Source organism: Petaurus breviceps, unplaced genomic scaffold (assembly GCF_028583685.1).
Source record: "Petaurus breviceps papuanus isolate PSGF00001 unplaced genomic scaffold, PetGlider_PUasm1.0 90654, whole genome shotgun sequence".
NCBI classification, from domain to species: Eukaryota; Metazoa; Chordata; class Mammalia; order Diprotodontia; family Petauridae; genus Petaurus; species Petaurus breviceps.
The window spans coordinates 2,368,524-2,381,047 of NW_027187301.1; the positions used below are offsets into that span (position 1 = coordinate 2,368,524).

At 39.3% G+C, this 12,524-nt stretch overlaps 1 protein-coding gene across 9 annotated transcripts in view; it reads right to left on the bottom strand.

The window, feature by feature from the left end:
* The window catches only part of MYLK (myosin light chain kinase), a 449,378-nt gene that overhangs the window by 27,417 nt on the left and 409,437 nt on the right, over positions 1-12,524 (bottom strand). For all 9 annotated transcript variants that reach the window (XM_069064950.1, XM_069064948.1, XM_069064951.1 and 6 more), the window contains one exon: positions 603-755. In XM_069064950.1, the coding sequence (XP_068921051.1) occupies positions 603-755 (153 nt within the window). The remainder of the gene's footprint in view (positions 1-602; positions 756-12,524) is intronic.

The window sequence follows — 12,524 nt, forward strand, 5'->3', positions numbered from 1 at the left end:
GGAAACTCAGACTTAGATCTGATTGATTCCAAGTCACCACAGAGCTACTCATTACATAGCTGATTCAGGGATTTATAACCTGGGGTCCATCAACTTGTATTTTTTTGAAAAAATATATATTTTGATAGCTATATTTCAGTTTAACTGGTTTCCTTTGTAATCCTACATACCTTACTTTATGTATTCAATAGCATTATTGTGAGAAGGGGCCCATAGGCTTGCTCAGACTGCCCAAGGGGTCCAGGACTCAAAACAAGGTAAAAAAACCCAAATTGCTTCAATTGTCTGCTTCATTGTATATCTACATTGTACTATTCAATATTCCCTGTCTGAAATTGTATACAAAGGTGACATTCACTGATTAATGAAAAATGTCTTCCTTCTCTCTTTACCTCCACTTATAGACACACAATCAGGTTCTTCTCATCCACAGCGACAGCCCACCCTTCTCTGTTTCCATAATACTGCAACAGTATGAGGCCACAGGGGAGCAGAAATGGAGGGTAAAGGCAATAGTCAAACAGTCCCCTTTTTCTATCCCAAATCTTCCCCCTCCCCCAAAGTGAAAGAAAGGAAAACCATTTAAATCTCAGTGGCATTACTTCATGTCCTTTTTCAGTAAGTTGCTGATAAAGTCCTTGGCATCATCAGAAATTTCATCAAATGCTTCATCATCAAAATCCCAGGTAGCAGAGGTAACGTTTGCTAAGGTTTCGTTGTCATTGTCACCCATGAAAGGGGAAAGTCCACTGACCCTGGGGAGAGGGAGATGGAGAGAGCACAGGTGAACAGGAAGCAAGTGGGCTAGCAGGGGTGAAACCCTTAACATCCAGGAGAGTGGGCTGCCCCAGAGAAGCTGAAAAAAAAAAAAGACAGGAGGCCAGAGTGAATTGTGATTGGAACATGAAAATGTGGTAGAATCAGGCTTACCCAAGTTATATTGAACAGCTCCAGCTACATAAATAAGGTCGTGAGATTTTAGACATTACCAACCTGTGTTTCACTTTCCCACTAAAAATTTTCCCCCTATTGCTGAAAAGGAAGATGTTCCTTGTGAATAAGGATTGTTTCAGTCTTTGTATTTGTGTCCCCAGCATGAAGCACTTGATAAATACTTGAGTGATTGATAGAAATGAAATGTTTTGTTCCATTAAGTTTATTGCTTAAAAAAAAGGAAATTAAAACAAAGAGAATTTTCCTTCCATCATGGCTCTGGTCCTCTTTTCCCTGCAACCCTAATCTTTCGCTAGGCCCTGGTCACAAATCTTCATCTATTTTCACAGGAAACAACCTACACTGGGAGTAAAGGTAAGGAAAAGGGCAGAGAAAAGTAGTATGGTCTGAACCCTACCCATTGAGGTTCTTCATAGCCCAAGAGATCCTCAGAGAGGAGATCCCATATTGTGTGAAGATTCACAGAATCCAACTGATGCGGTCTAGGGAAAGGGGGAGTGGGGTGGGAGTAAGATAAAGGAATGGACCTTGTGACCACCTCATACCCAGAATGACTGGCATAGGCAGGGGTGGGGGAGGAGATCACATGTCACAGCCTAGTTGAAAGGTTTCTGCTAGAACAATATGATGGAAGACGAGGAAAGGGTGGAGGGCACCAGGAATCACACACAGATGATACTGCTGTGGCTATGGTGTCATCTTGCAGAAAGTTTCAGAGCACAAAAGAAGCAGGCTGAAGGGAGGATCGTGGGTGGTGAGGGTGTTCTTTCACTGTATGTTCTATAACCCAGTAGGAATGCGGGATATGCTGGTGACAACTCGAACTGGATTGTGGGAACCAATTATCAAATTTTCAATGTGAGAATTTTACACTTCAGAGATGAGTAACTGCTACAAATGAGGGCTTGATTTATTGTTTTGTTGCTTGTCTAGGCTTAAGAAAATAATGGAAAAAATGTTAACAATGCAAATTAAACTAAAAAGTATGTCATCCTCTTACCCCCCTTTCCCCTTTCCGAAAGCTGATTGCTAAACATTTACTAGCACACCCCTGGTAGGAACCCAATAAATGTTAACTGAGGATTCCAACTCTCCTCCACCCCAGACCAATAAATCCGATATGTCAGCACAGCTAATGTTCACAGGAGGAGGCCTCAAAACAAGATGACAGCTGAGAACGAGACAGAGACGGTGTCCTCTAGAACTGTCCCAGAGCTGGCAAGTCACAAGTAATACCTGAAGGGGACTCTAGCAATGGGTAATAAACTCCAGCTGGGCTTCCATTACCATGATTGCTTAGCAGGGGAAAGGAGAATAAAGGGATATAACTTTGAAGGCATAAAGACATCACACACACAACCCTAATCAGAGGCAAAAATGGATGATTTGCATCAGTGACTGGAAAACCTCCCAGGCATGGAACCCTGTATGCCCTGTCTGATGTGGTCTCTTTGATGGTTGGCTCTGCTCAACTGATTTTCTTTGTTACAGAGAGTATGTGGAGAGTAGTAAAGTGAAGCAATGCTGGAAAGGTAGCAAAGAGCCAGGATAACTTCAATCTGGAACCTCAGTGACCGTGAATGGGAAATGGCCTTGAAATGGTTTAGTAGGATAATGCCTTCATTTCTGTGAAATGCTTTGCCCCTAGAAATCTTAAAATTCACTATATATATACCTTATCCTTAAAAGCATTTCTGTGAAGCAAAAATACTAGGAATTAAATTTATTCTATCATTTTCTACCTTACTCTATTCTGCCATTCCATTTTACCTTTTGGAATTCTTGTTTTATTGGTCTTTTATGTTTTTTTTCTATTTTAACTTAACAATCATCAATAAACATGAACATCTCAGTGTACAAAGAATGACATAAAACTGAAATGCTTTTGAACAAAAAAACTCAACATAGTTAGAACTAGGAGGGATACAGCTAATTAGGACAAAAAATTCCTGTAATATTTCTGTAACTATAGTCTATCTAATATCCAGGATTAATGGGGAACTAATGCAAATATATAAGAATAAGAGCTATTCCCCAAGAGATTTGTGGTCAAAGTATAGGAACAAATGAAAAAAAGGTGAGATACCAACAAACATATGAAGAAATGCTAATAGAACTGCAAATTCAAACGACTTCAAGGTTTCACCTCATGCCCACTAGATTGGCAAAGATGGCAATGACAGAAAAGGACAAGTGGAGCCTGTGAGAGGACAGGACACAAATATACTGTGGGTGGGGCAGTGAATGGAATCAACCGTTCTGGAAAACAATATGAAGCTATGGAGTCATTATACTGTACATACTCAGTTTTATTATTAACAAACTGCCTTCCTTGTTTGATATGTAACCTCTTTCCAGAAATTACTGTGTGTATATTTTGCATTTATTTACATGTGCAGAGAGGACAGATCATTTCATTTTGTCTTTGTGACCCTAATGTCTGGCACAGTGACTGGCACAGAAAAGTCACTTAATAAATTCTTTTACTTTGGGTCAATTGAATTACAGTCAACTTGCTATTATCCAGATCACATAAAAGAAGAAAGATAATCCTTGTCTTACAAACGTGGTATGAAACCAGACTAATCTGTGAAAATACCCTGAGAAGCTCAGCTTATAAGACTAGCTATCCACATGTAGCTTCCTCATATCTCACTGCTGAATTCCAGATTCACTTGCCCCTGCCACACAGCTGCAACACTTTTGGGACACCTTCTCTTGCATCATCTATCCATGTGCTTAGAGAATGCAGACTCATCACCTAAGCTAAATGTAATTAGGAAGGTGATCTGGGGTGGCTAGGTGGAACAGTGAATAGAGCACTGGCCCTGGAGTTAGGAGGACCTGAGTTCAAATTCAGCCTCAGACACTTGACACAAAAACTAGCCGTGTGACCTTGGGCAAGTCACTTAATCCCAATTGCCCTCCAAAAAGAAAAAAAAAGGAAGATGATCTGAAAAATAATAACATAATGCCCACCAAAGCCATATACAAATGACTTCTGTATAATTTGGACAATTGCTTTCATTCATTTTTCAGAAGTGATTTTAACTTCTTAAACAAAGGAATATAAAAGTTGGCATGCAAGTTCAGAGCAGTGCAATAAGCTCTATATCTTGTCAGAACATTAGGGGGCCAGACTGTAAGAAAGCAGACTTGTGCAATATGAATTCAAATATCCCTAACTGCAGTTATTTCCTTTATTAATTCAATTTTATTTTATTTTCAGGTCTGCATCTCTTTTCTTCCATCTCTTCCCCCATTGAGAAACTGGGAAAAGCCAAAGTCACCACCTACATTTAAATCTCTCCTTATACATTTATCACCATAGTTCATAACTCAAATCCTTCTTGAATTAGTTTCTAACATTGGCCTTACTCTCTGGGGATAAATATTTCCCTACAGTTGAAGGAAAACTTTTTTTTAAGTTTATTTATTTTTAGTTTTCAACATTCACTTCTATAAGTTTTAAATTTTTCCCCCTCCCTCCCCAAGATAACATGCAATCTGATATAGGCTCTACATATTACATTCATATTAAACTATTTTCACATTAGTCATGTTGTATAGAAGAATTGTTATATAGAAGCTGTATAGAAGTTGTATAGAAGAATTAGAATGAATGGGAGGAACCACGAGAAAGAAAAAAACAAAACAAAACGAAAATAGTCTGCTTTGCCCTGCACTCCAACTCCATATTTCTTTCTCTCAATGTGGATGTCATTTTCCATCATGAGTCCTTTGGAATTGTTTTAGGACCTTGCATTTGCTGAGAAGGGTTAAGTCTATCAAAGACAGTCATCAAACATTGCGGTTGTTACTGTGTACAATGTTCTGCTTACTTCACTCAGCATCAGTTCATATAAGTCCAGGTTTTTCTGAAGTCTACCTGTTCATCATTTCGTATAGTACAAAAGTATTCCATTACATTCACACACCACAACTTGTTCAGTCATTCCCCAATTGATGGACATCCCCTTGATTTCCAGTTCTTGGCCACCATAAAAAGAGCTGCTATAAATATTTTTGTACATGTGGGTCCTCTTCCTATTTTTATGATCTCTTTGGGATACAGCCCTAGAAGTGGTATTACTGGGTGAAAGGGTATGCCCATTTTTATAACTCTTTGGGCATAGTTCCAAATTGCTTTCTAGGATGGCTGGATCAGACCACAACTCCACCAACAATGAATTAGTGTTCTAACTTTCCTACATTTTCTTCTCCAGCATTTATCCTTTTCCTGTATTGTCATGTTAGCCAATCTCGTAAGTGTGATGTGTTGTTTTGACTTGCATCTCACTAATCAACAGTGATTTAGAGCATTTTTTCACATGACTATAGCTAGCTTTATTTCTTCCTCTGAAAACTTCCTGTTCATATCCTTTGACCATTTGTCAACTGGGGAATGCCTTGTATTCTTATAAATTTGACTCAGTTCTCTCTATATTTTAGAAATGAGGCCTTTATCAGAGACACTAGTAGTAAAAATTCTTTCCCAGTTTTCTGCTTCTCTCCTAATCTTGGTTGCATTGGGTACCTAACTTTTAGTCACAGAAAATATCCCTGAAAAGGGAAAATACAACTTTTTGTGAATTGAATCCTAATTTATATATGTCAGGGTAGCTTGTTTTTAAAAGGAAGCTTATGGAGATTTTTAAAGTTTAGAGACCCTGTCTAAGTCTGAACCTGGTAGGAGGGGCACAGGATATTAGCTTGGAGAATTTGCTGTATATGTCTGCTTTCCTTTAGAATTCCAGAACAGCAGAGCCAAGTCTTTTATTTTCCAACTCAGAGCCAAAGTGTGAAACTACCACTAGGGGGCGACTAGAACCAGCTGATGGAGTGATGCAGGCCATCTCATTCAGGCTTCTTGGGATGATGAACTCGGACGGGAGTACAAAAACAAAGGAACCAGCCCTTGTTGACTATTTTTAAATTGCAGCTGCTCTGAGATAAAGGGCAGTCACTATCAGACTATTGGCCCCATGCAACTGCAGAAACTGGCTTCTACCTATGCATATTGTCATGTTTCATAAACCTTGGGGATTTCAAAGTATCTGAATGTTATTTTATTTCTTAAAAAGAACAACACTGCTTTTAGAAGAGAAGGCAGCTCTTTGTGTAGATACTACATCCAAAGGGGCTAAGGTTTTAAAAATATATATATATTTCATTAAATATTCCCAATCATATAAAAAAATTTTTTTTACATTCATTTAAAAAATTTTTGAGTTCCAAATTCTCTCCTTCCTTCCTGCCCCTCCCACTTCCCTGAGAAGGCAAACAATTTGATATCGATTATGTGAAGTCATGTAAAACATATTTTCATATTAGTGGTGAAAGTTTTTGCATAAATTCTATCCATGCTGTCTAGAGGCAGTGGGCTACAGTAGATAGAGGGCTGGGCTTAAAGTCAGGAAGATTTGGGTCTAAGTCCCACCTACAGGGGGGAACTAGGTGGTGCAGTAGATAGAGTATCAACCCTAGAGTCAGGAGGACCTGAGTTTAAATGTGACCTCAGACACTTGACACTATCTAAGTGACTTTGGGCAAGTCACTTAACCTGGATTGCCTAGTAAAAACAACAACTACGACAACAGCAAATCAAATCCCACTTATTCAATAGCTGTATGACCATGAGCAAGTGACTTCACCTCTGTGCTTTTGGACTTACTCATCAGTCAGGAAAGAGTTCATACCTACTAGGAGTCCTACCTGTAATTCACCTACTATCCCCTGGACCTATTCTTTCATCTAGGCCTGCTTTATGTGGAAAGTAGTCTGTTTTTGTCATGATCTTGGCAGGCAGACCCCGAGTCAGGTGAGAAGAGCCCTATTTAGTACAGGGACAGCCACCTCTGGACCCTAGGCATGCAAAAATGATAACAGAAGTCCAGATTATGTTGTACTTTCTGATTTACAAAACACTTTCCTTTCCAAAAACCCCCTGGGGTGCTGCAAGGATGATTATCCTCATTTCACAACTGAGGCACAGAGACTGGTTAAGTGGTTTACCCACAGTCACACAGCAAATGGAAAAGTTGGAACTTGAACCTAGATCTGCTGAGTCTGGTACTCCTTCGATCATATCATGGAGATTTGAACATTTCTCTAGCTGTGAAATGGGTTGCATGAGGCCATTTGACACAGCTCTGCCTTATATCTGAATCTGATGAACATATCCTTGAGATTCTGGCTGGGCTCACCCTGGTACATTTCATTCCTCTGTGGGCAATTGGGCAACATTCAGAGCTGATTCACTTACAAAGAAAAATGAAGAAATATCGATTGGGCCAGAAGAGAATGCAAGAATCCTTCCTATGCAATGTCTCTTTTAATTTTTGGGAAGTTCTGCCAGACTCTCATTTCACAGGTGTGAGGAACCCTTGGTGAAAAAACTTGGTAGTTTATAATTTTCAAGAGCTGCCTGGGTCTCAGAGACATTAAATCAACTGATCAGGGTTTCAGAGGATATATTGGGGCTAGATTTAAACCGGTCTTCCTGACTACAAGATTGCCTTCTTATTCACTACTCCACGCTGCCTCTGGCATTTGTCCGAATGACATTCATGTAAACAGGATCGCTCTGCTCAGGAATCCAGGTCCACAAATTGTTTCTATATTCTATGGTCACCAGAGTCCCTACCCTGCAAAGACTTGTCTCAAAGAGACCTGAGGCAGCCTTTATATTCAAGTCTCCCCTGCACATCAGTAAGCCAAGGAAACAAGAACGGTTCTAGTGGTCATTTCCAGAACCTGGCAAGGTTTGACAGGTGGGGCACCTCCTAGCTGTGTTAAACAGCCAAAGTTGGTGATGATGGAGGGCATGATGGTGACACTCAGGCATGTGTGTCTGCATCTGGACCCATCAGAAAGTCCATCAGAGCAGCTGCAGGAATTTTGCTCGTGCAAAGCAAAAGGAAACCAAAGCCTTAATTTAATTGCTCCTTTATGGTTTAACCTCAGTCACTTGTTTTCCCTTTGTTTTTTAAATTTCCATTTGATATAAAAAGGAAACAATTTTTTAAAAAGCCGCACAACCCTGTATTAGATCTTAGAAAAACAAACATTCTTGTTTTGGAATGCTGAAAGGTCCCAATCTGCAACCCTCTCTTCCTAATTAGGAACTCTATCCTAGCAAAGAGAGGTCTTAATTGCCAGAACCGCAAAGCTTTCCTTGTCTTTGGCTAGGCCTCCAGGTTCTTACCCTTTTTGGCATGGTGCCTTCCTTACAACTGAACCTGACTGAAATACCCTGGCCTCATCCAGTGGATGGCCTGCCCTGGCCCCACCCTACCCTTCATCTTCTCCTGGATGCCACTGGACAAAACTCGGTGCAAGGGGACCTCATCTATGGGCCTGTTCTGATCACAAAACCAAATGAAGTAATTTTGATTGGGTCAGGAAAGAGCACAGCAATGTCTCCTTTGTTGTGAACCCTTTAACTCTACAAAATGGTCAATGACGACTCCCCTTCCACCTCTGTCTCATCTTTGCAGAGGTGTGGTGAGATCGATGGGGAATGCTGCGTATACTGCTGGCTTTTTGAGATGTTCTTACTTTTGCTGAAGAGTTTTTTTCCTCTTTTTAAAAATTTTTTTCTTTTTGTTATCAAAAATGAATCTTTGGGGGTTGAGAGGGAAAGGAAATATATCTCATCATTGAGGAAATGCAAGTGATATAAAAATGAAAGTTATCAATAAAATTTTTAAAATTCACATTCTATATAATAATAACAACAGTAATAATAGCTAGCATTCATTAAAACACTTTAAGGTTTGTTTTCTCATTTGATGCTCATGATAAACCCATGAGTTATGGACTATTATTACATCTATTTTACAGACAAGGAAACTGAGGCTGAGAGAAATTAAGTTACTTGCCTAAGATCACATAGCTAGTGTCTAAGATGGGATTTGAATTCAGGCCTCCTTCTGTGCCACCTAGCTACAGTTTTGCAGTTGTTTTTTTTTTTAACAGTTTTAGTTTGCCAGATACTATCCGCACAACACTCCTTTGAGATAGCTACTAACAGCATAAGTGTGCCCGTTTTACCAGCAAGGAAACAGGGCTGAATCCAAACAAATCAGGATTTGTTCTGTGAAGCCTGGATTCAGTCAAAAGGCTGCACTTGAGGACCTAGAGGACCACATATGGTCTCAAAGAGGCAGGATCATCACCCCTGCTCTAATCCCTATGATTTGGAAATGAAAGTGAGTAAAAACAAAGTTATCAATATTTCCCCCCTGACTCTGCTTACTTCCCTTTGGATCAATAATTCTTTCCACATTTCTCTGTAGTCATTCTGTTATAGCCCAATAATACTCCATTACATTCATGTATCACAATGTGTTTAGCAATCCCCCAATCTTATGCTTTGTTTCCAGCTTTTATGGGTTGGTTTGTTTGTTATCACAAAAAGAGCTGCTACAAATATTTTGATGCATGGGCAGCCTTTCTTTTTGTCCATGACCTTTTTGGGGTATATGCCTAGCAATAATGGCTAAATCAAGGGACATGTTTTATTTGCCTTTTTTGCAGAATTCCAAACTGCTTTCCCAATTGGTTGTACCAATCCACAGTTCCAACAACAATGTATTTCGTGATTACAAAGTGAAGTAAACAGTGAACTAATTTTCTGAAAGGTGGGAGATTCTATGAGGAGACCTAAAGAACCCATTCTTAGGGGTTTCCCTCTGTTCCACAATTCATCAGGTTCCAGAAACCACCTTGAGGCACTTAAAAATGATGATAATGAGGGTAGGAGAGGGTTAAAAAAAAACCAGAAAAGGGGGAGAAGCTTCCAGGCCATTTTTCCTATAGCCTCAGGCAGGCCTGGAGTCAGCAGAGAGACCAGTTTCCCTCTTTGTTTAAAAGTGTTTTAAAAAGGCATTTAACCTGTTTTAATGTATTTTTGAAAGTTATATTCCAATCATCTTGGATTTATGACTTCCTTTTAAAAGAAAGAAGCTCTGTATGAAAGGAACAAGTTTATACTTGATCTGATTCTGTTGTTTGATGGATGCTGATCAGGAGAGAGAGGAGGCCCTTGGAGCAAATTAGTCAAGTAGTTGAGAAATTCCCTTCTGATCAAGAAATGAGTTTCATGGAAACAAATGCTGAGATGGGCCATAAGGTATTTCCCCTGTTCCTCTCTTTAGACTTCTATCCAAGGAATGCAGCATTCAAAAAAACCAGTTGGGAATGCTAAGAAGGTAACTTTTCTCTGATCAGTTTGGAATGATAATAGCTAGCATTTATATGGAGCTTTACAAATATTATCTCATTTTGTCCTACCAGCAACCCTAAGAAATAGGTGTTATTATTATTCCTATTTTGCAGGTGAAGAAATCGAGGTTAGGTGACTTGCCCAGGATATCACACTACTAGTAAGCCTTTGAGGCTGGATTTGAACACTTGACTCCAGGGCCAATAGCAGTCTATCTATCCACTGTGCCATCTAGTTACCCTTCACTGAATGTAGTCTGGGCTCTCTAGCTAGAGAATCAAAGACTGGTGGGAAGCTTCAGACAAATGAAGAGAGCTATTTTTAACTTATGATGTAAAACTGACCAAAGAAACCAAAGCTGGGAATGATGGGGTACTTGGGTGCTTGTGCTTGGACCCCAATTCCAAGATCACATTTCTCCCTAGCTTCAAAATACTATTCCTGACAGTTTTCTCCCCAGCATAAGGATACTATGCCTAGCAATTACTCATAAGCAGGCCCCAGTAAGACAAACTACCTTTCCCCATCCCAAGAACAAGTTGACCTCTGAAGAAATTCTCTTGTAAAAAGAGGACTATCTTGTAACCACAGAATTATCTAGTATTGTTTCCCAAAGTTATCATATTCAATCTAGAGGTCAAGCTATAGACATTAACTCTCAAAGCTATCTTACTACAGATGTAACAGACCAAACATACACCCCTGAGAAACCCCTTCCCTGGTTTCCAGTAACGAATGATGCCTGTGACCAAGGTTATTACATAATTAGCATATCTGCCTGATAATCTACTACTTTTCCTATACAAGCTTCAGCATCATTCCTGTTAAGTTGCAAGTTCCCTAAGGAGTTCTATCTGCCATACTGGCATTAAAATAAACCTTTGCCACCTTGACTTAAAGAATGCTTGAGTCCATGAATCCATTTCAAATGACCCTGTCCAGTACTCTGGTGTTTGGGGGTCCTTGAACCCCAAACCCAAATGTTCCATCAGGAACATTTAGCAATAAGGTTTGGGATCCCAGTTGAAGTGAATTGAAGGGGAGGAAATACTCTACTCACTATACAAAGGATAGGATTAAGCAGTGATAAATAACTTATAATTAGAGGAAAAAGCATTTAGTTGTACCTAGGGGGTGACATTTCTTTATATTTTGCTGTAACTATGTGTCCCCTATTAAAGAAAATAATGTTTAGATTTGTAACTGATTGATGTTTATACCTGGTTGTCTTAATAAAGAGTTGTATTTTTGCATGAAAGGATGAATCACAGATTTTAAAGGGTACAAAGAACTTTGAAAGGTATCTCATCCAACTTTTTTCATTTTAACAATGATGAAATTAAGCTCTAAAGGTCACACAGGAAGTAAGTGGCAGAGGAGAGGACTGAATCTAGATATTGTGACTCTAAATATAGGATTCATTCCACACTACCACAGTACCACAGTAGAGGATCTCTGTGGGCATCTGGAGAAGCTGCTTCAAATACAAATTGCCAGAATCTTTGGGTGACTTAAAGGTCTACCAGACTGTCTTGCACATACTAAATCTTCAAGAAATATTTGACAAATTCACTCGAATTTCTGAATTTCTAACTAGAGAATAAATCGATGAAACCTCTCTGAAATGGGAACTCCGAGCTAGAGTTAGTCTATCCCAAGGAGCTCCTGCTTTCTAAAAAGAGTGGCTTCTATTTTCTCACATTGCTTGCTCTTTGTTTCTCACATCTTTCTATATGAATTACTTTATTGTTTTCTGTTGCCTGATCCCTCCCACTGAAGACACTTACTCTGAACTTCACTTTCTCATTGTTTAGAACTTTTATTAACTGGCACTTCCTTTCATATGGCGGCTGTCTGCTGGGTGCCGCACCAGGACATTGGAAACACGGAAGAGAAGCACCCTCAGGAAAATAATGTGTTATCAAGTTACACACAAAGAAGCTCTTGGAAAATTTACTTCTTTCCTTTGCTTGAAGAGCGATGGGTATGGAATGTTGCAGATACATCTAGACATGGTCAATATGTTAGTTGGTTTTGCTGAATTAAAAAAAATTTATCATGAGGGAAATTACCATTCTCATTACACAGAAGAGGAGAAAAATATTCAGAAATGAATATGGTTTAAAAGCAAACCCATCGTGCTCTTAACTCCTTAGAATGTGTTTTAAGTTTTTTCTTTCCCGTAGGAGTGGGGATATGTTACCCCAAGCTACCCACATTTTTCCACTGAGATCCTTTATGATCAATGGTATGAGGTTCCATTATAGTGAGAAAGTTGACCAAGGTGGTTGCTACAAAGTGAAAAGTGGTCACTACAAAGTCTGTCTACAAAGAACAGAAT